The 24,649-nt window shown below is 38.9% G+C and overlaps 1 protein-coding gene across 23 annotated transcripts in view; it reads left to right on the top strand.

The window, feature by feature from the left end:
* The window catches only part of NRXN3 (neurexin 3), a 1,566,790-nt gene that overhangs the window by 1,406,578 nt on the left and 135,563 nt on the right, over positions 1-24,649 (top strand). For all 23 annotated transcript variants that reach the window (XR_012919693.1, XM_012756837.3, XM_076003830.1 and 20 more), the window contains one exon: positions 1,152-1,459. Coding sequence is in view for 22 of the 23 variants with exons in the window: in XM_012756837.3 (XP_012612291.1) it covers positions 1,152-1,459 (308 nt within the window). In the remaining variant the exon portion in view is untranslated. The remainder of the gene's footprint in view (positions 1-1,151; positions 1,460-24,649) is intronic.

Here is a 24,649-nt window from a genome sequence, read left to right as displayed (position 1 = left end):
AATTCCACTTGTAAGTCTTTCCCCCAACCTTTCCTTCATATAGAAAAGTAGGACAAATGAATCTGGAGAAATAACAGTAAAGAATGCCTTAGCATGTTGATGTCTTGATAAATTACAATGAATTTTAAAAAGCTATTTGAGTTTTTCTGGGAAAGATCTAGCACCTGAAAGAGGCTTTTATAAGCAGAAACAGTTGGGAGTAATATTTGTTGAGTTCCACTATTCTAAACTCTATCCTGTTATGATTTCATTCTGATAGGTTTCTTTCCACAGAAAAAAAGGGGAACTCAAAATAAGGTGAACCACTGATATTCTTCAACCCATCAACATACCTCTGCATCATTTTAAGGAGTTTTATATGTTGCTTTCACTTTTTAAAGTTCATTGATTATAAGTGACATCTCCCTCCCACCCTTAAGCCAGGACCATTATCAATACCTATTTATATTCTGTATTTTAGGGAATGATTTAGTTGTATCTATACCCCTGAAAAAAATTAATAGAGATAGGAGTTTATCTGCCATGATGTTGTTAAACAGAAAATATAGATAGAATGTTATGCGCTAAGAAGATTTATAGGATATGATGTGTTTGGTGATTAGGATGTTCAGTTTTACAAGTATACAATGAATCCAAGTCTGTTAACTAGAATTTAATTGCAGTTAATTTAATTTAATTATCAGACATGGGTTTTAAATTTAATGTTCTGAGTCACCTCATTGAGTTTTTGTTGGCCATACACAACCCTTTTTAGTTCTCATTGTGTCACTTTGTAGCTTTAAAATTAGTATAATAGGCATCTATGATTTATTCTGCTCATTGCCTAATTTAGGCGTTTCTTTCTGTCAACTACAATTACCTACCCAAGAATACAATACCTCTCACCACTGAATCAAGATTTCTTCTTCCTTGGAATAAAGAAATAGAGACTTGATTATTTAGGTGATGTAGGATTCTCAGCTAGACAGTGGAAGAGATAATCATAGTGAAATGTTACTTGCCAATGTCTGTATTGAATTTTTGTTATCCACTTTGTCTCCCTTTCAATTGCTCAAGGAAGCCTGTTATGCTTACCTGGTCCATTTCGACCAGGTAAGTTAAAGAGAGAAAATGTATGAGAATAATAATGTTTCCCCCACCCAACCCACTAGGCCGGCAGTTAACCATCTTCAACACTCAGGCGCAAATAGCCATCGGTGGAAAGGACAAAGGACGCCTCTTCCAAGGCCAACTCTCTGGGCTCTATTATGATGGTTTGAAAGTACTGAACATGGCGGCTGAGAACAACCCCAATATTAAAATCAATGGAAGTGTCCGGCTGGTGGGAGAAGTCCCATCAATTTTGGGAACAACACAGACGACCTCCATGCCACCAGAAATGTCTACCACTGTCATGGAAACCACTACTACAATGGCTACCACCACAACCCGTAAGAATCGCTCTACGGCCAGCATTCAGGTAAGCCTTCTTCCAAGCATTAATTGCTTCTGCATCTTTATCTTTGGAAGGTTGCTATCACAATCAGTGTGCTACATAGCCAAAGAGTTTGAATTACTGTGTTTGCAGATGCTCATAGTAATAAGACCCAGGAGAAGAGAAAGGTGAAGTCATTGCTAAAGAAGTTGTATAAGTCTTGTGGCTTGTGGCACTCAGGGGTTATTATTCCTATCATATTTATCACTGAAATGGTAAAGCTGTTATTCAAAATGAGCAATGGCCCACACATTCAGTATGAAATACTCCCTCTTTTCATTTTATTACCCTTTCTTTTCAAGTAGCAGAAAGGGGAAATGGGAAAAGAAAAATTTGTTATCATATGAAAGACTATATCCTAGTTCAATTCTATTCACATTCTCCAGATGGCTTTGCTAGAACATGAATCATTCATTATTGAGCCAAATGGGTGCCATTAAATCAAGGGCAATTGAAGCTAGAAGTTCAACTAATCCTTGTAAAATGCAATCTTTGTGTCTGATATCAAGTCTTGATTAATTACTTGTGATTTTTTTTGTCCATTTTGTTTTCTTTATATTTGACCGAGATACTAATTACATTAGAAAATGTGAAGGTTTGAGCTTGGCTATATAGGAAGTCCTTAGTTTTGTGGTAAGTTTTTGTTTTCCACTTGAAAGTAATTATATCCAAGCTAAAGCTTAGTACTCTGCTGACTCCCTTGGCATTTCATACATCTAGTTAGTAGGGGGTAGGAGGTTAATTGAGTTATTAGCCTTAGATGCTCTGGCATAAAATAAGACGTTCCAATTGCTTGTGGGGAAATTACCCCTAGCCTAGTTAGTGTTTGTAGAAAATTCAGTAGATTAGTACTTGTCCCTTCTATGTCTTAGTTTTAAGACATTACCCAGGAGCTCAATTGAGTCTTTGACATCACCCTTCCATTGACTACAGTGGACATTGTAAACTGAAAGTCAATAATCAATTAAACCCCATAGGTGTTCCTATTTCTCAGAATTACGTTTATGTGAGTTAACTAGTGATAAAAGTGTTATCTTCCTTTTCCCTTTTCTTTGAGCAGAAACATCCAGACAGCATCTTACATGACTCCATAGGAACAGTTTGAAGCTCTATGTGCTGATTATGTTATCAGGCCAATTTTATGTGGTTTTGAAAGGCTACTAAAAACCTGGTTAGCATTGCACGCTTATAGCTGCACGTCCTGTTACATGCAGACCTACACACATGCTCGAAAGAAAAAGAAAATAGCTCTTCTCTACTGATATTAAAGCTATAACTCCTGACACTATGCTCTACTTGCTGAGAAGAAGATAAAAGGCAATATATATTTCTATTATGACTCTCTATAGCTCAAGAGCAGATCTGTTTATTGTTGGTGAAAGGATAGTTCTGTCTGCACAGATCTTGGCAGACTTGTTTTGTTTCTGTCAGAACATATTCCACTGACTCTGTGGGAAGCAGAAAAGCAAATGGCTTTTTCTTCTTGGGAATGGCTGGCCCTGCAGTCCTTTGTAAGGCCAAATTTTCATTGACCTCAGGAAAATTGAATGTTATATGTGGATTCAGGGGCTAAGCCACAGTGATGATCAGTTTTTGGCTTTCCCGCCTGTAGGACATACGTAAATGGGAGCAAACGGGGTAAGGTCTTAAACTCTTTCCATGAAGTCAGAGACTCTGGAGAAAAGCAGGGTGCAAGCTGGATAAGTCTTGCCAGTGATTATAACTCTAAATATTATACAACCTGTGGCCATTGTAGAGGTGGTGGACATCTGGGAAGGCCTTTTCCAACAACCTCTGTTTCGTGTGTGTTTCTTTTTTGTTGAGTACAGTCATAATTGGATTACATTTACATGTCTTTACTTCTACCAAGGCTATAAAAATGAATTATTAATATAAACCTGTTGACAGGCTTTGGTTTTGAGGGTGTGTAAATATATACTCTTGGAGGAAAGCCAACAACCTAGCAGAATTGATTAGACTGGGTTGGGGATAAAAAAAGGCTCATGTTCTTTGTAAAGACTAACTAGAGAAAATAACTTCGTGCCAAGGATTTTGGACATTTTTGTTCTTGCCAACTAGCCATAAGAACTCTGCTCTGTGCTTAATAAAAACTCAAAACCTCATCTACTCTGGTCTCAAGTACCTTCTATAGATCACATTCTGATGTGAGGCTTGGAGACCCAACACCTACTGGAGTCTCCTAAAGGTTTAGGACAATTCCCAGACTCTGGAGACTTTGAGTGATGAAGGTCTGTCCAGAAGTATTAATATTCCTGTGTGATATTTTTGGATGAAGAAGATTCATAAAGCTCTGATCTCTGGGGAAATACTTCAGAATGGGGGGAAATAAGTGGGGAAGAATAGAGATTCATATTTACCAAGCACATCATTCACATTTTCATCTATATGTGAAATCATACATACAACATTTTCCAGTGACACTGTTCGGTCCTTCTTTGCTTTGATAACACTGCTAAAGCAAAGTTGTCCTAAAATGAGACTCCTATAGGGGAAGCAAAATAAGCATGTGAGTCCAGAAGTATAAAAATCCGGCTACTCCAAAATCCACTAGTTCATTCTTAAAGTAAAAACTAAGAAAACATCCTTTAAGGAGTTCTTTTCTGGTGGACCTTGGTTAGTGTTGATTTCAGATCAAAGGAAAACTGTAAAGTGCTTTGTTTCAGTGCTGCTCTTACCTGTAAAGAGGTGTGTAGATGTGAACAAGTAGTTTTTAAGTTGATATGGCTTTCCAATGTGTAGCCTCCTGGAAGTAATTGGTGCTTTGATCTTTCTGATATTCCAATGTGTTACAGATATGCGTATAGAAGTACTTACGAATGACCTGGACCATTTTAAATTACTCATAGCTATCATGCCTAAGCATCAGGTGTTGATCCTATATTAAGGAGGACGTCTCTAGGTGATCCTCTAAAGACAATGTTAATATGTGTACTGAGAAAGCAGATGGGTGGGTGATAATTCTGAAGTAAAGATCTGGAACTTAGTAGGTGCTCAATAAATATTTATTAAATAAGTCAAAAATCAGGTAGGTCTTATTATCTACCTTATAGTCAGTCATTTAACAACTGGCAGTGTCATAGCTTGGGGAAAGATTTTCCTCCAGAATGATTGGGGTACTTTGAACAATTTTATTTTACTTTTTTCAGTGGTAAGGCTATAGCTTAGTGATACAATGTATACACTTGGAGCCAGACTAGGTGGGGGTTTGAAACTTACCTAGTTCATCCTCATATTAGCTAAGTGACCCTGGACAAGTCACATAGGTTCTAGTTAACTATTGCTATGAAACAAACTTCTCCATAATTTGGTGGCTTAAAGCAATGACTGGGTCATTAGATCTCGTAATTTTGTGGGTCAGAAATATGGACAGGGTTGGGTAAGACAATTCTCCTGCCCCACATGGAGTTGACTGAACTCACTCTGTGGCTGCTTTTGTCTGGAGGGTCTGGCTTTATTTACACATCTTGTGCCTTGGTGGGTTAACTAGAAAGATCGAACTCAGCTGGGCTCTTTTTCATCTCCATGTAGTCTCAATGATTATCTTTGTGGTCTCCCCAGCGGACGAGTGAGCCTCTGTTCATGGAGGCTCAGGGCTCCCCGAGACAGGAAGTAGAAGGTACCAGTTTTTTATAGCCTGGGCCAGAAAACTGGCTCCACATGTCACTTGTACCATACTCTGTTGATTTAAAGAGTCAGAGGGTTTTTCCAGTTTCAGGGAAGGATATATAAATATCACTTCTCAATGGGAGGAGTAACAGGAATTTGCAACCAACCTAAGTTTACAACATTGTAAAATGGGTAGTGACTATGTTAAATGATTATTATAAGGACAACTGAGTTAATATAAGTAAAATGCTTAAAACAAGTATGCCACACAGAGTAAGATTATATATATTTTAACCATTATTATTATATTCTATCCCTAACAACTGGTGTGTAAATCAATACCCTCTCAAGCAAAGATCTGCCTCCGAAAATGGGATTGCTTCTTTCAAAACTAGTGGCTATAGTTTTAGAGTGGAACCAGGGAAGTTTGGGGGAAATAGAAATTTTAAGGTGAGTCAGGGTAGAATTTAGAGGCTAAAATTAGTCCTACCAAATCAAAAATGTCTATGATCTCAGGAACAGACTTCTCTGATGCCTTAATACCAGTTTTTAATTTTTTCTCCTATTTCTAAACCAATTTAGAGTTCTATGGACCTAGGAAAATATGTTCTATTATGAAATCTGTCATTCCATACATTTTTTTAGGGTTACAAAGGAATGGAATCCAGGTTCCTTGCTGTTATGGCACTGAAAATCTAAAGAGGGCGTTTCATTAGTTATCAATATGAGGCAGTGACTTTTGAATGGTTTTGTGTGTTGGGGGTGAGAAGTGGCATATGGGGTCACTTGGTCAGATTTCATGGATGGGGTGGGTATAGAGCTGGTCCTTATAGAATGAGTATAGTTGACAGGTGCTGAGAGGAATGTATCCCAGGTTGGTTGAATGCCAGAAGCTAAGTCATAAGAGGCAGACATAATAATTTTGCAGGGAGATAGCCAGGTCCAGGTAGAACAGAGAATGCACGGAGGTGATTATGAGAAACAAGGGATCCAGACTCTGAGAGCCTTGGCCTGAAACCCCAAGTGGGAGACAACCCAGAGGAGTGAACTGGATTGGGTTCCCTGTGGATCTCACTTTCAGGGAGGTGCCAGCAATTGCATAAGCACTTCCTCTGCAGCTGACTCTGATGTTGGTGGGTGGTGAGTATCATGACACCTGTAGGTCAGCTTCTAAAATGGAAAAGTCAACTCAGTCTACACTCAAATTCCTTGGTGTTCATCCAGGATAGAAGGAAAAAGTGAGAAACAAGAATCTTATGCCTTCAGCTGAAGTTGGTATCAGCAAAAGAAAAAAAAAAGAGAGAGAGAGCTCAGTGTGTTCTGTGCAAATCACCATTTGGAATCATTTATAATCTATTAGCAGGATACTGATCATGATGCACTTTTTCTGTGCTGGGCTTTGGTAAAGTCACCTTGACATTGGCCAGTGCCAGAAAATCACAATGCTCAGCCTGGATTGGAACTATCCTAATAAACAGCAGTAATAAAAGACAAGAGGCTTGTGAGATTTCATTGTCATCTCAAGCTTCACAAACTTGGCAGTTAAATGTGAGTCACTTTGAAGAATTCCAGAAGGAAGCTACCATTTTGCAGGCTTTTGTAACAGTTTGTATATGGAAAGTCTTCCTTTTGGCATTTCAGTCTCAGGCTGGGGACAGTAAGCGTCACACTTCAGCCTTGATCATGATGCTTGCAAAACAAAACAAAGCAAAGATTTGGGCTTAGAAAGTTGATCCTGCACACTGTCTGTTCTGGGTAGAGTCTCAGTATGTTAAAGGGAAGAGTATGTACTTCAGTGTTAGAATTTCTCAGCTGGGCTCCAAGTTCTTCCAGTCACTCAGCTGTGTATCTCTGGGCATTAGTTTTTCCCAGCCTCAGTTTCATTGTCTGTGAAAGTAGCAAAACAGTCTCACCCCAATAGGCTCGTTGTGAGTAGGAAGTACAATTATATGGAAAATTACCCTAGAAGGTTGTGCTAAAAGAACTTCACCTTAGGAAACCACTTCAACCTAAGAGACTCCTAGAATTCACAGATTCTCATAGAGCTTAGCCCTCCTGTAGGATTGGATAAGCACAAGAAGAACAATTTTTTTTTACACCCACACAAACCCACTATGACCTAAGATCTTTTCTGAGGGTTCCAGATTGAATCAGAACGCTGAGCTCATCAGTTAGGAGGGATTTCTATCAGAGACCCTTTCATATTATGGAGTGAGAATAGGCTTTGCTCCAGTTATTACATACAGACTATTCTATTAAGTAGAAGTGTATGAAATCACCATTTTTGTAGGTCACAATGGTGAGATATCAGCATTTTCATACAGTTCTGTGAAATACACGACTCACAGTTTTACAGCATGTTACGAGCAATGGCGTTGTGGTATGAATGCTAGAATACCAAATTCTCTCAAAGTTCTTTGAATAGTCAAACTGTCTTGCGCTGGGATACGAGATAGATCTACCTTATCCCAAATGCCATGCTCGCACAGGATGTAGATCACACTGAATCAAGAGTGGCTGCACTTCCCCAAAGACTCATCTCCTCAGGCTTCCCCCACCTTTTCCCTCTGCCACCAACTTGATAGAAGCATGACAAGGAATCCACACAGTTTTCATTTCCTTGCTTTTACCACTAGACAACAGATCCTCTAGGGGAAGTTTATTTTTAGGATCAAGGCTCAACTAATATTGATTAACAGCCTTACATAATGTGCGGCTCTAGGGCTCGTTCCTTTCCTGCCAAGCCTCATAACTGGGGTAGGTGCTGACGATTTGTCAGTCTAATTAGACTTTAGCTGCCAGCCAAGAAATATCCTCTGTCTTCTCCATACCCTTACGCAGGTACTTTCTTTTTCCCTCCTGGAGGATAATTTGGGAGGAAGAAAATCGGACTCTAATTTACTCATTGCCTGTAAGAGTGTCCAGTGACATTTTCTCTCTGGAATGGTATAATTCTAATTTGTTTTTTAAAAAGGAGCTTGATAGGTTTACCTACCCCTTAAAGACTTATATGTTGGCAGTACAAATTGGCCAGTAATGTGACTGCAGTGTTGTTTCTTTTCATCTCCTTTTTAATACTTAATTTTAGTGGATAGGACAGGTACTTCCCGAAAGCAATGTCTTGTCACTTGAAGGGTCCTGAGGGCAGACAGGCTGGAAGTCTGCAAGTTCCCAGGAGCAGCCACAGAGATGCCCTTCTAATTAGGTTATAATATTGATAGAACGGGATTTCCACCAGAACTGCTAACAAAGTGCTGAATCTTATTTTGAGACATCGGAACAGCTGGGAAGGAAGTGGGGTCAGCTCTTGGCTACCCACACGTGGAGGCCCCAAGTATTTTCACAGCTCAGGGTGATTTTTCCAATTACCTAACAGATGACTCGGCTAAGTTTAAAGCCAAAATTCTTACTGTGTGGCAAACAGATCTCCTCCTTCCTATTTCTCAGACTGTGTTTTCTACCACCGTCTTCCAGAAACACAAGGTCTTCTTGATCTTTCTTAAACACGGGGTCAGAGGAAGGGAGAAGAGAATAAGCCAGGGTTACACAATTGCAGGGTTGGATTTTTGTCTTTATTTAAAATGCCGGTATTTTTTCATGGAGTTTTTTTTTTTTTCTGCATTAATGTTAATTTAAAAATATTTCAATACAATATTATTTATCCTGAAAACTGAGTTTTAGGGCACCCCCTTAAACATTGATACCATAAGTGATTGCCTCCTTCGATAGTCCTGGCCCTGTTTGAATGTGGCGAGCATGCCTGTGCCTTTTCACCTGTCCTTTCCTCAGCCTGAAGCAGCTCTTCCCACTGTTCACGTGAATCACTGTCACTTCAGCCGGGCTTTCTGCTCATATGGCGCCTTCCAGAGAGTCCTCCTTGACCATCTCGTATAAAATAGCACTCTAGCACCTTCTCCTACTTTGCTGGGTCTCAGAGCAGTTCCCACTACCTGACATTATATTGCATATCAATTCGTTTATTTTCTCTATTTACTGGGATGTGAGTTCTAGGATGGCAAGGTCTTTGTTTTAAGCACATAATAGCATGGTGCCTGGAACAGTACTTAGCATGAGTAACACTCAATAATGATTGAAAGGCACGAATAGGCGACAGTCTGCCAGTACCTTCTCAGCGAGTCCGCAGACCGTGCAGTATTTATAGGCTGAATCTCACCTCCACTCACCACCCCCCCAACTTCCCAGAGCCCACTCCCTGGTGAGACTCAGTAATGGGACAGTCATCACTGTTTTGGTTGCTCATGGATCCTTGCCTTAAGGATAAGGAGTCCCAGAGATGTCCCCTTGTCTCTGGTGAGCAAGAGTGTTCCTATTGGCTTTTGAGTGATCTTTCCCTAGGACTGATTTGCCAAGTCCTAGTTTTAGCAAGGACTAGTCCAAGTACTAGCAAGGGCTAATTCTAGCACTTACAGGTTTCAAAATTTCAGGAGATGCAGTATCACATACTTTCACTCTCCAATTTCTTCTCCTTATTTCTTTCCCAGATATTTCTTAATTCTCCCCAAATCTGACTTCAAATACAGATGAATAAAACTTATTTTAATGTCCTTCTGCTTCTATTCATTGGTAAGGATGGAAAACCAACTTGAGGCTCTTTTATCTCTTTTATGTGTGTGTGCATAGGCCGGTAGGAGTGTGTGACCTGCGTCCAGTTACTGTTCTTGTTTTTCTTTAATATCTGAGTCTATTATACAAACACCATTTTTTCATGGCTGTGACCCTGGGATTCAACTGGCCTCACAGTTACCTGTTTTCTTCATGATCTTTTGAAAGAACATTGATTAAAGACACTATGTGAAGCCACTAGATTGAGAGAAGGGACAGTATCTATGTTGCTCATTACTGGACATTTAGGGCTGGAATGTTCTCCCACCACTAAGGGGGGGCTCAAAAATATTTGTTCAAGAAAAAAATATGTTAAATGGATTAAAGGAACTTGAACAAATGCTTATCTTCAGAGTAAAGAGGCAAAGGACAGGGGCTGATATTATTCATTTTCAAATATAGCTACGAGGAAGCAGCCTGGTATAAAGTGTTTGTTGCAGCAGGCATGGGAAGGCTTGACTCATGGGCAGAGAAGTACTTAACACCATGACTCTAGGCAGACCTTCATTTTCCAGCTGTGGGATTTTAGCTAAGTCACTTTTTTAAGCTTAGTTTTTCAGCATCTGAAGTATAGAGATTATAGCTCTAACTTCAAGGACTGGTTAAGAGAAATCAAGGCTTTGAATTGGTGGGACTCAATAAAAGGTTATTATTATTGCTACTGCTATTGTTATTTCAAATGGGATGACAATCCAGGTCTCAGTTGCTAATCTAGTTTTGCAACTCTATTTTACTTTTCTTTCTGTTGCTAATTAGTCATGTGGCCTCTGGCATGGCAATGAGCTTCTTTAAGCCTATGCTTTTTCCTCATCAAAAAAGTATAATGGTAAATCTTGGTTCTTTCCAATATTTTTTAAACAGTATCTGACACTGTGTCTTGCACACACACAGAGACAGTCGAATGGGCAGATGAGTGAACTAGATGGGAGAAAGGACAGGGAAAGTTGAAGAGAGGAGAGAAAAGTAGACAGCAAGCAAAGATGCTCTAATTGTTGCTGTGAGTACTATGCACCCATTTCATGGATTTGGATGGATTAGGTTGAGAGAGGGGTATAGAATGCCTTTGATCTAATTAAAAGCATACAATAATAATATTAATAATATTTTTTCTTATTGCACCCTTTTCTGAGAGTCATCAGATGGGGCTCCACAATGACCAATTCTGTATAAAAGATAAACTACAGTCAACCTTCTGTATTTGTGGGTTCTGTGTCTGCATTCAACCAACTGAGGATCAAAAATATTTGAAAAAAGATTGTGTCTGTACTGAATATAGACAGATCTTTTTGGTCATTATTTGTTAAATGGTACAGTATAACATCTATTTCCATAGTATTTACATTGTACTAGGTATTATGAGTAATCTAGGGATGATGTAAAGTGTACAGGAAGATGTAAAGAGATTATATGCATATACCATATGATTTGATATCAGGGAGTTGAGGATTTTGGTATCCCCAGGTAGTCCTGGAACCAATTCCCTATGAATACTAAGGAATGACTACACTTAATAAATGTCTCTTGAGTCATCAAAAAGAATCAATATTACCAGTTTAAACTGAGGTCCAAGAATTGGTTCTAATTTCTTTCTGCAAATACATCATTTTCTTTCTATTTATATGTGATAGGGAAATGACTTCAAGCAGCAATCATCGCTAGCCCGGCTTCAAGACGGATATTTCCATTCTGTCTTTGACAAGGTGGTGGGAGGGGTGGGATGTGCTTTCATACCTTTCTGTGCATGTTTGAATGCTTGTAAAAATTAGAAACACACTGAGGCTGTTATGACAGCCTTGCCTTTTGAAACCTTCTAATTAATGCCTTGGGTTGTCTAGAGAGCTAGTTCTGTTAGCTAAATGGAGAATGTAAGGTTCTCTTTGGTTTTCTCATCATTCAGCAATGAAATGGCTGGGGAAATAAATGCATACCATGTCTGTGGTGGCTAGCAGTCACAGAGAGAATTACTTGATGGGAAGTTGATTGACTTGTGTGTAGAATGTAACCTTTTCTATCTCTCACGCCATTTTATTTGTGTGTGTGTGTGTGTGTGTGTGTGTGTGTGTGTGTGTGTGTGTGTGTGTAGGTGTGTGAGAGAGCAAATTAGGGAGGGGAGAAAGACAGGATGTTCATGTGTGTTTGCATGTGTGATGGGGAATAATAATACTTCTTAAACTTTAATGTATAAACAGATCGCCTGGGTGATCTTAGTAGTGCACAGATTCTAATTCACGTCTGGGGTGGCAGCTGAGATCAAGCACTTCTAATAAACTCCCGGACCATTTCGTACTGCAGATATGTGTACCTTATTTTATAGAATAAGGATGGAGTAGTTATTTACAGTTCCTCGCTGAGTAGTTGTAGCATCTGTTTACCTCTCTTTTCCAAATGATCTCCTCAAACTTAGTTCAGGTCTCTTCAAGATGGAAAATCTTGTTAACTCAAAGTACTACATAAGTGAAAGAGTGGATAGCCAGCTAAGGATTAGCAAAGAAATATTTATCCCATCAGACAGTGCTGCTCCTGGTTCCAGTTGTCCCTCCTCTCCTGTCCCTTACTCTGCTGCATACCCCCAAGGCAGATAGGAAAAAAGTAGCTAGAATTTAACTTGTCATTATATTTATCCCCCTTTCTGAGAGGTGACCTCCAATGAAAGCAGAAGGACGCGAATGATTTTAATCCGCAGTAACAATGGGGAACCAGTCCTGACCATCTTGAGCAGTATAAATATATAAAATGACAAATGCTTCTGCTCTGCCTCTCTGCTTCCTCCTCCCAGAAACTGAGAGAGGCACATATTCATGCACCCACAGCTCATACTATAATACACAATGAAATTTCACCCGGCCTTTATCTCAGAGCTGCTGTTCTCATGATTAATGCCCCACTGGCTGGGAAGCTATTCTGCTGAAGAAAGACAAGGAGAGAGGAAGACGTGTGAAATATATCTCTGAGGCCATTTCTCATTATTATTATTATTATCATTATTAGTTCCTTACTATCCTATCTGGCCTGTTAGAGAATGCTTGATCTATTGGCCGGGGGAAGTTGATGACATTTGAGAGTGGATTTCATGAGGGAGCAATGAGCAAGGACAAAGAGAGAAACAGTTTTTACTAATCAGAACTGACCTGCATGAGGTTGTTGTTGTTGTCCTTTATGTTGGAGTTTGTTTGCTTTAGTATGGTAGTTGTTTTCATTTTAAAATCAAATATTGTAAATGCCTCCATCTGTGTCTTCTGTTTTTTTCCCCCTAGGCATTTATTTTTGCATGTGTTCTTTTGTCTTTATTGAGTCCCTGTCTGTAAGAATCAATATGCTAAAACTTATGCGAATGTTTTCTCTGACCACTTATGCAAAAGACATGACACCATAGTTTCATTGCTTTGTAACACCCTTAATATAATTACCTATGTATCCTGGTTGATTTCAAGTTTTGGAAAGGGCTACTTTTAAAAACAATAAAATTCTGTCTATGTATGTATTGTATAATACCACAGTGTCTACTTCTCTCCTGTTTCTCATTCAAAAGAAAGGTGATTGCTAAATTATTTCTGGCTCTGTCATTTAAGAGGACTGCACAGGAGTAGCCCTGGTTGGGAAGATGGGGCTGTAATAAGAGTGCTATCACAACATGTGTGTCTACTGATAAAATGGCAAATTCATTAGCCTCGACAGAGAGTACTGTAATCTGATTTAGAAAATGCTACCAAAGTTGAGTTTATGAGGATATGGGATTTATAGCTGAGGCTCCCACATGTAACTTCAATTTAATTGGATTTTGGAGTCAATCATTGAACATTTAAGTAATTGAGTGCTCAGTGGGCAGGTACAATGCTAGGCACTTGGGCCACATCAGTAAACAAAACAAAGTTAAAACCTCTTTCCTTTTAGAGCATACATTTTATTCCACAAACATTGGATACCTCATAAGTGCAAGGCTTTGGGGAAATAAAGAATGAAATAGGTATTTTTCCTTCCTTAAAGAAATATACTATCTGGCAATGTTCTTAAATATTTTTGAAATATGAATAAACTCATTTTAGGGCAGTTTTTTTTTAAATAAAAACATTAGCTCTCTGATCTACTAGTACAGTCATAAAGGCAGCAACTTTTTATATTCACAGAGGTCAATTCCAAGAAAAAAGTATTTAATTTCTACTCAAAAAGTCCAAATTTTCAATGTAAACAATACGTGTTGTAACTAAAAAAGATGACAACAGTAAACCACGTTATAATAAAGTGATTACATTTGAAACATAAGTTTTGCAATAAACATTGACTGAGTTTGCAATATTTATTGCAAATATTTTCTTGTATCAACTTGAGATTATCATCTCCTGGAATGTTTATATTGGAAGCTCCACATATCCAGGTGAGATTTTAGAGATGGGCCATTCTTGTTTTGATTCCTGGTTTCATCATTCAAAGTAATATGTTCAGGGGCAAGCCATTATTGCTTAGCCATTATTCTTCACTTAAACAATAACTATAAATTGATTTCAGATTTTAATTTAATTTTTCTCTAAAACATTGTCCAAATAGTTTAAAACCTTGACTAGCACCTAGATCTCCCCTTGAGGGCTAAGGCACCCATTACTTCGGCTGCTGGCAGTATTGGCTGATGGCTATTGACTCAGTCCTTGGACTGAGTCAAGGACTGACTGAGTCCTTGACCAAGAACTTCCTTTGACTAAAGAAGCCACCTTACCCTAGGTCAGTCCCCATCCTGGGAGTAGCCCATATCCAATGAGTGGTGGATGATGAGGTTAGGGGGATGTATACAGACTCATGCTTGTCTTAAGACTGGAAAACTGGGTAGGTCCTCCCAGCTAGAGAGTTTCCTGCGGGTGTTGGTGTCAGCTGAGGTCTGTGTTGCTTGAAAGTTACCTCTTCCTCCTGCTCAGACCCTGACAGCACTCCCCTGAAAACTTCCCACATGCATCACTGGGTCCTAACTCTGTTTCCTGAAAACCCAACTGAAGACAGCGTCAAGAGGCTTCAAAGAAAATAAGCAAATAACAACAGAAGAATAGAAGTCTCTTTCTCACCGTGCCCAGAAGTCCCACTCCATGCTTGCAACCCCTTTAGATCTTTTTCAGACATTTCCCACTCTATTTCCAGTAATGTGCTTATATTTCTCTTAACTTCTTCATTTTTGCATATTAACTAATGACTTTTGACTCTGGAAGAAAAGGATTGAGTTTTCTCCCCCACCCCATCCCCCCAACACACACACATACACTACTTTGCTCTCCAAAGCAAAGTAGTGCTATCACATTTTGATTGAATCAGTATTCAGAGTTTACTTTATTATGACTTTGTACTATCATTTATTGAGAAAAATGTAAGATCATACATTAACTGATTTACTCTACAAATATTCACTAAGTACAAAGAATGTACCAGGCACTGTTCTGGAGACAGAGAATATAGCAGTGAAAAAACAGAATAAATGCCTACTCCTGACTTAACGTTCCACTGTTATGATTATGTTTCGTTTGTTCTGTAACTCATTGTTAATGAATACCCTCCTTTTCTCATTAGCTTATTTTTCTGTGTTATAGTTAGCACAGCTATAAAAATCCTCCCAAGATAAACACACAGGTAGTCTTTTTTTGTTGTTGTCCTTAGAGATCTCCCTTCCACAATCTCGTGTTTTCCTGCTCCAATCTGGGCTGGGTGTTCTTTGCACCTGCCTCACAGCTGCCATTCTAGGTCTTCCTTGTTCCTCACACTAGAAAAACCCTGGGCCTACCTTTGATATTAAATCCCAAGTTTTGCCTTTCTTAGTGTATTCCCTCATTTTGAAGGTGCATATCATTTTGTAGCCTCTCGAGAAAGGATAGATGAAAAGCAAAATTACATCTGAAGAATATTTTCTTCCATCCTCACCCTTGATTGACAGGTGCCCCAGGAGGGACTTGTAGGTTGGACATAATCTTCACTAATAAATGTAAAAGCATTTGGGTGCCCAGTGTTTTCAGGCATTCAATGTTGTAGTTGTTGACGTAACAGTTCAGTGTATGATTCCTGGAGTGTACCTGTTTTGTTTGTTTATTTGTTTTTTCTCTCTGAAATCTCAACTCCTTATCAGTGAACCTCAAAGCAAGATTTACAACTTAGATTCCAGAACCACATGATGCTGCCCTCTACAACCTCGTACTCTTGTTATTTGCCAATTAACTGCCCTAGGTCAGCTTCCTGATTTTGGTATACTTTGTTCAGCAGAGCTGTTACTAAGCACATATACCCCATCTCTCTCTCTCTCTCACACACACACAATGAATAGCTCTAATTACAGAAAAACATAAGTTTTTGAGGGAAACAACATGGTATAGTAGAGCCGTGAGTATATATGAAATATGTATATAATATATATTTTTCACTAAAACTTGCAATTAATGCACAATTCCAGTAAAAATTATTATACCACCAGCTTCCCCTATAAACTAAGGTGAAACTTTCAACTCTTTTTTGTGTTCCCTTAGGACCCTGTATTTTTTTTTCCACTTTTGCCACAATGCTCATTTCTTAGCCACCTCAGAGAGAAGATGACTTAAATAATGTGTATCAGCACTTTGAATTTTTTGCATTCAGAAATGAGCATTAACTCACTCTTCTGCTTCACACCAGATGCTTATTTTTGAGAGGAGCAAAGATTAGAATTGTCACTCTGGAATTTTTATGCTACAGAATGTCAATCAATCTGTTGGCGTGTCACTGGGTTCCATCACACAGTGTTTGGTGATAAAGTCTGTTCATTTGGCTCTCAGCTTTATCACTGTAATGCATTTGTTAACTTTACATGTGCTGGTGGACAGGTGCTAAGGAAAAAGCATCCCTCTCACATATTTCCTTTCCATAAAGAGCAATGATACATTCTAAGGACACAGATGGGGCACCACCAAAGTAAAACAAACCCAGTGTAGGAACCAATGTTTATATCCATTGGAGGAGAGATGAGTGGAGACTAGTGTGAGGAAATTATGAACAGAAAGGAACAAGGGGAAATTTGAGTGGAAATGATGAGGATGTTCCCAAGGCTATTTCTATATGGAATCATTCCTAACATTTCTAACCAGAGAACAAAGATTGCTGGAGGCTCTAAAGTAAATCAAAATATTTGAAGAAGAAAGAGGATAAATAGCAAAATTCACTTCCAAAACCATATTAAAAGCACCATAGAGCCATACAGAAAACATTTATAAAATGTCCTTTTTGACTCCAATAGCTACAGGGAGAATTTTGTTGTTTAATTTTGAGGTTTGGGGTGAGTGTCTCTTTTTGTAATGTTGTATTCAGAAATACGCATGCTAATAATGAGAGAGAAATAGGAACCACATAAAACGGTGCCAATCAAGTCACTGATAAAAAGGACACTCAGGTGCATCTCCCTCATTTGCAGTGAGCTGCATTCTTTTGTTTTCCTCTTCACAAGATTAGGATTAGGTATTTTTGTAAGAGAGTTTTCCTCTTTCCTCTGTTGTAAACATCCCCTCCATCTCAGCATCCTTTTTAAATTCAAGAGACATTTTCCTTTGCAATGTACTATGAAAGGCGATTGTGTTAGAAAGTATCAGAGATGGCTTTGTCTTGTCTGGCGCAGTTAAATCATTTTGTGTCCTAAAGAGCCTGGTAAATGAGGCCGAGGGACTGATTTGACAAGTGAACAAGGCCTCGGCCAGATCTCCCAGACTGCCCCAAAACTCCCTGAGGAGAGACCCAGGTGGTAGATGGAAGCATTTTTCCTTTAAAGGACTGCAGAGACTCTGGCAAACCTGTATTTTGGGATTTGCTTACAAGGCAGAGGCAGCATCTGAAAAGCAAGGAGTCTTTGTGGCCATTTTAATCAGTACCTAACACCTAACGTGAGTTCAAGGAGGAGGCAGGCAATTGAAAGGGGAGGATTATTTGGTCAACACACCCTTAATGGCTACTGTCGGCGGTGTGGAAGGACCTGGAAGGAAATGAAGGGATGAATAAGACATGCGTATGGTGCCTGTCTTCATAGGAGCTTACAACACAGGAAGAAGGCATGAATGGGCTGATTTCACAAATAATTAGTTAACCACAGTCATGACAAAGTGTGGACACAGGAGGGCAGGCTTCTAGCATAGCAGAAAAGGACCTGAGCTTGTGTTCTGATCTGGGAAGACTTCCTTGAGGAAGCAGCATAGGAGCTGTTCTGTGCAGGATGAGAAGTCAGATTGGCAAAAGAGGACGAGGGAAAGCATTTCAACCAAAGGAAGTAGCCTATGCTAAAGCCCGGCTGTAGGGATCACACTGTATCATGTTCCTCTGTCTCTGACCACACATTGCTGCTGAAGTCTACGTATACCAGATTCAACCATGTAGAAGTGACCAGTTAATGCTCCCACTTGAAGGGCTAGGCTAGGGGAAGGTTATTCGAAGAGTGACCATCCCATTACTAAGACAAGGGAATGTGGGACTGGCTGGCTGAAGTTTCCCAAGCTAGATTGGATGGCATGTGGAATGCACTGCATGCTCTCCCAGTCTAAACCCTCTTGATGACTGTCTCCATGGAATGCCAAAGGTACAGGATTCCTCTGCAAAAATCAGAGCCATAAATCATCTGAGGCAGTGCCTCACAGACACATGTGCAAGAATTGATGAAATGTGTTAATACATCATGCTCATCTCAATTTCTCACAGTACATCGAACCGTGTGTGCTAATGAGGGACCATGGACATTGCACACATCATATAATGGTCATGGATGTAATATCAATAATGTCATGGAACCTGTCATATATCATAATATCAAGAAATCACTCAGTATGTACATTTGTCTAGGTTTCTAGACTTTATAGCTGTCTTGTGTTTCACTTGCTTATTTCTTCAACATTTCACTAGTAACTGGAAATCAGTAATTTGAAAACTTCTGATTCTTCCCATTTTCTTTTGCCTTACTTTGGTCTTTCTTCCTGCCTGGTAGAAACTGTGGAGTTCAGTGGAAGTTTTCCTGAAGTCTAATTAGCCTCTCTATTTAATTTTGTAATAAAAACTCTGAACCAGAAGCTAGAGATAATGTGCCCAATTCAATTCGTAGATGTCAATTTCTTTTTAATTGTAATTCTTTTCTCGAGTTCTTCCCACTCTCACTGCCCAGGCACAGCTGAGGCGCGGGTGATTATAAGAGGTTCATGCCTACGCTGCCAATTATGCCTCCTGCTTTAGGATTAAATTCATTTATTATCATTGTTGTGATTATTAGTAATAATAATGGGCATCTCCACCCAAACCTGATGAATAGTAGTTTTCACAGTCTTTGCCTCCAAACTTAGCTTATTTCAGCTATTTGCCCAGATGGTTCCTTCCTTGTTTAATGGCAGGGAGCATTCAGTTTCCTGTCATATTTAAATGCTATTTTGAGATCATTCCGAAGGTGAGCCTCTTTTAACAGATTCTTCTTGGTGTGGGGAGATGGCTTATTTCCCCTAAATAAGAGTCACCATTTAGTGGATGCCAATGGAGACTTCTCTTGGTGATGGGACTGCAGCTTTGAAGAAGTATTTGAACTGGCAAAGGGTATCTATTAGCTCCCGTATCTTCCTTAGAAAGGCCCCAGGTCCTGGTCCTAAAAAGCACGCATGGTTTTGACTTCTATGCTGACTCCAGAAGGACATTCACTCTCTGCCTTTCTGCTGGAGTGTCCATACCACCACCACTAAGAGAATATTAATATGATCCAACCAACTTAAAAATGGAACTGGCTTCTCAGTAACATGTTAATACTTTCAAACTTCCTTCTCAGACTCAAATTACCAGTATGTCTTTTGTGCTTAAAACTGCCTTGATCACCCAGAGAGCTTCAGGAAAAGAGATCATTAAGAGGCTAGGTCAAGGCTTTTATTTTATTACTTTGCATTTTTATCTCTGAACCTTCTGCAAATCAGAAGAAAGCAATGCAATTTAATTCTGAGTGTGTAAAATATTTGCGCTTTAAATTATAAATGTCTCTCAATGATACAGCTTCTGCAAATAACGCTCCGTGGGCTTTCTAGAAGAATATTTATGATGGTTCATCACCAGGTTTAAGATACCCAGACTACTATAGTAGTCTTCCTTATCTTGGTTTTATGCTTTTTCACTACAGCTCATTGATATAATTTCTTAATCCTCCTTATCTTGAATCATAGCCTCTTAGACCATTAAACCTTTGCCTATAAAATGAAGGGTTTTGGCTCAGAATCTAAAAGAGTGGTCCATCCTTCAAATACCCTAGTTTCTCAGCTCATTCATTCAACAGACATTGGTGGAGAGGGCAGGCTGATTCCTGCCATGAACCAGTCACCACTCTAGGCTCTGTGGCTCCAGTGAAAGCACAGTGAAGTCATTAATCAGGATTCTAGTTCTTATGGAACATACTTTCTGGAGGTAGGGTTGGATACAGTCAATACATAAATAAGCAGGTATGCAGAGGCAAGTTCTATCAAGAAAATAAAGCAGGGGGATATTTCATGGGGTAACTGACAAGTGGGTGACTACTTTGGCAACAGTCTTTCTAAGGAGGAAACATTTAAGTGGAGGTGGGAATGACAGGAAATGTCAGGTCTGTAAAATCTGGAGAAAGAACATTTGCAATAGAGGGAATAGTTCAATGGTTCATGCAAAGGCCTTAAAGACAGAACATGTTAGGAGGGTGTTTAAAAGATGAGTATGGCTGGAGCAGGAGAAAATCTGGTATGGGGTGAAGTCTGAGAGGTGTACAAGGATTGAATCATGCAAGGCCTGCTAGGTGGTGGAAAGCAGTTTAGATTTTATTAAAGTGCAATGGGAAGTTATTAGAATGTACTAAGTAGTGGAACGACGTGGTGTAATTTATGTTTTTTAAAGATCACTCTGGTTGCCATGTTGAGAAACAGTTGTAAAGGAGCCAGAAAAGGAGGCAGCAAGACTTGTTTTGTGTGCAGTCTACCTGTCTGAAAAGTATGAAGAGGTACTGATATAAAGTTTGCATAGATTTTGTGACATCTCTGCTGGTTTCTTGTTGTATAACAGTCAGCAAGTTACTTAAACTAAGTAACCCTTATCTGTAAAGTGGGTATTAAGATCTACCTTATAGATTATTGATGTGACTGTTTATATTAGTCATCTTCATATCTCCTTTTGCCTGTTTAATAGCTGCTAAATCCACCCCAACTTTTGTCATCACTGCCATTGTCTTACTGACTGACTTTAGCAACTTCATAAATGGTTTTCTGGACTCCGATTTTGCCTGTCTGCAGTAGTTTCCACAGTGCAGTCAGTATAAATTTTTGCAGTGCATATCTGATTAAGCAAACCTTTTTAAAGCTCAAAAACTCCAAAGGATCCCATTGCAAGTAGACTGCAGCAGGGAGTTTGAAGACTTCAACCATGTTTCAAACCTATTAATAGTTGGGCTTGGTATTTAACACCAGAATCTCTGGAGAACCCATGCATGCTGCTATGCAAGTTTACAAGGACTCCTCAGTTAGGTTTCTAATCCATTTCCGAGTCTTCCATCCCAATTGAGATGCTTCAAGCAGGTATGAGTGGGCCATAAATAAGTTGCCTAAAAATAAAGAACATTAAAACTATTATACTCAGTTTTATCAGACTATTTCAACCAACATATTAGACAGAAATAATTCTTCAATATGGTGTTTGCTTTCTATGTGTTTGTATGTCATGGGAATTCCTTTCTTTAGAGACTCATGGAATATTATTAAAATAAAGAAAGAATAAAAGTAAGGAACATGTTTAGAGCCCCATTTTAAAAAATATGTATAGACAGAGAAAACTTAAGTGTTAAAATACTGAATGAATTTCACTCTGTATGCTTCTATATCTGTGATAGCGGAGGCTATAAAAAGCAGTATTTATCTGTATATGTGTTCTATACCAATGTGATCCATCTCTCTAATTAGATAGTCAATTATTTTTAAAGAGCTGCAAATAAGCCCTATAAGAATGTCATAAATGCATTCCATTTAGAAACATCTTGCTGATAAATTTTATTTTTATTCTTTCTACATCCTCCTATAGGCTTAAAAGAATAACAAAAAATAAAATTTTACTACCCAACTAATTCCAGAAATAGATCATTATTGCCTAGTAGTACGTTAATCAGGCTTACCATTCCTTCTCCTTTGACATCATAATGCTTTGGGATAGAAAAAGTGGATGGTGTGTGAGCCTTCTTGGAGAAATGAACTGTTACAGAAGACAGGCTTACTCAAGAGATATAATACTATTTTCATGCAAAAAAACATCCCAAGTAATAACAAGTGGCTTGAAAATGGTGAAAATGCATGGTGTATAAGTAGAATTATTAATGAGAGCACTGTATCTTTTGCTTCTATAGTGTCTTTCATGATGTAGACAAATTGGAGGTAGGCCAGACAGAAGCAACAGGAATGATTAGGAAAATTGAGGGAATGACTTAGGAAAAAAGATTAAAGGAGCTAAATATGTATAGGTTGGCTAAGTGACAACTCAGAGGAAATGAATTATGGGCTATAGATATTTGAAAGTGGCTGGCTACAGGCAAAACAAGATATTACTTAGGTAATGGGATAAAATCAAGGGAAGGAAAATTGTAAACTTAATATCTAGACTTCTTTTCTTGGCTATGAGAATTACTAAATTTAAAAAGAGGTATCCCAGAACCTACTGCTTGGATTAAAGCAAGAGGCAGGGTATAGTAGCATAAAGTCTCTAATACATTACTCAATTCTAAGCAACTTGTTGCCAGGAAGCAGATCTTACTTTTAATCCCTAGGATTTAACACATTAAAAGAGATAGATCATGCTTGGTTCAGTGAGAAGAAAATGGTCTTCGGAGTTAGACATTACAGATTTTGTGACATCTCTGTTGGTTTATTGTCTAACATTCAGCAAGTTACTTAAACTGGCTAAGCCTTATCCATAAAGTGGGTATTAAGATCTACCTTATAGGATTGATATGAAGGTTACATGAGTCATCTTTGCATCTCCTTTTACATAATTAATAGCTGCTGAATATACCCCACTTTTCTGCCATCACTGCCATTGTCTTACTGATTTACTTTAGCAGTTTCATAAATAGTTTTCTGGACTCCAATTTTGCATGTCTTCAATAGTTTCCACAGTGCAGTCAGGATCACTTTTTGCAGTGCATATCTGATTAAGCCAACCCTAGCTTAGAAACTCCAAAGGATCCCATTGCCTTTAGGAGAAAATGTATCATCCTTAGGATGGTATGCTTCATGCCATCATGCCTGACTTTCTAGTTGCTACTCAGATTATGCCACCCTTCCCACATGATGCTACAGTCATGCTGACTTGCTTGTGTTTTCCCAAATGAACTTTCCTTTTATGCCTTTTGTAAATATAGAAACATGTTGGTCCCTCTGCTGAGAACACATTCTCCACACCAATCTCCCACTCTTTGTCTTCTGGCTAGCTCTATACTCCTCCTAAAAAGCCTAGCTCAGATTTTACTTCTTTTGAGATGTCTTATCTGGGGTTCAGGTGCATTTTCCATGTGTTTCCATGGTAAATAGAGCTTACCATTTGTTACTGTTAATTCTGCTATGTTGTAATTGTCATTCCATATCTGCACCCCCTAATAGACTTTAGGATTCATTTGGTCAGGTTGGTGATTGTCCCTTAGAAGGCATTCTACATATGTTTTGTATAAAAGAACAATAGATGAATGGGTGGAAAGATAGAAAGATGCATGAAGTATAACAAAATACCTAAAATATTAAAAAATAATCAATTAATGTTGGGTTTCTTCCCTTAAAATTTAGAAATTAAGGAATATACTTGGTTGTCTCTAATAAGCATGGCTGTGGATGGGTTTTTTCAGAGTTATTTGTGTGTGTTTATATCTATATGACCCACCTTGGTTGGTCCGTCAGATTGGGAAGATGTTACAATCTACAGAGAGGAACAGCAGCAGTCTAGGAAACCTGGGATATACGTGAGCTCATTTCAGAGAGAATGTGTCCATAAGGTAGCCTTGAGAGAATACTTGGAAACATCCTACCTTTACAGTTAGATATGGATCTTCATTTTCACGACCAGACGCTTTGTGGCTCCTGAGAGATGGAAATGAAGACAACTACAACTGAAATGGGAGTGGAAGTAGGAAAGGGGAAATGACAGACACAAAACAACCTTTTCCTTTTGCATATTCCATTCCCTCCTCTGGCACTTGCCCATGGCCCAGCTGTTTAACCTTAAGATACGTGGCCAGCCCCATTTGTCTTGAGTCTGCCCTAATTGTTAGGTGCATTGTAGTGGCTTACATGATCAATTGCTCACGCCAACAGCAGAATGTTAAGATTCATGAAATTGGAGTCCACGCCATTAATAACCTGAGTAAGGTTTGCATTCCTCCTTCCCCTTTGTTTCCTCCTTTGCCAAGCCTCCGTTCTCACTTTTGTGCATGTGTGTGTACAGGAGACAAATGAAATTTTACATACAGCAATGAATTGCCACCTAAAAGTACACCCCAGGGTCTTCCATGTCTCTTTGCAGCTGTGTGATAAATTGCCATCCTTCGAATTAATTGTTACCTTTTTGGAAAGTGTTTACTCATTTTTATCTCCTCACTCAGTGAACCCCTGAGACAGAGAGCCAGACTTTCCTTTCCTCTTTCAGACGCTTGCTATGCGACAAGAACAGTGACCAGGGAGCTGACAAGCACAAGGACTGGCATCTCCCTGTTGGTCTCTAGGCCACGAATTCAGTGAACATCCAGGTCATGTCATTTCAATTGCTTTTTAATAGACTAACTAGTTTCTCTTTTCCTTTGGCTCTGTATTAAAATTTCTATGAAAATTTCCTCCAAGCTAGGTCTCCCAGGCTTGGGAAAGGAGGAGTATACTTTCAGCAAAGTAGTGTTCTCTTCTTTATCAGATTACTGCTCTATTCAACAGTTGAAAGACAGTA

The sequence above is a fragment of the Microcebus murinus genome, chromosome 6, assembly GCF_040939455.1.
Source record: "Microcebus murinus isolate Inina chromosome 6, M.murinus_Inina_mat1.0, whole genome shotgun sequence".
Taxonomy (NCBI): Eukaryota; Metazoa; Chordata; class Mammalia; order Primates; family Cheirogaleidae; genus Microcebus; species Microcebus murinus.
This window is presented reverse-complemented; position numbering and strand designations above follow the sequence as displayed.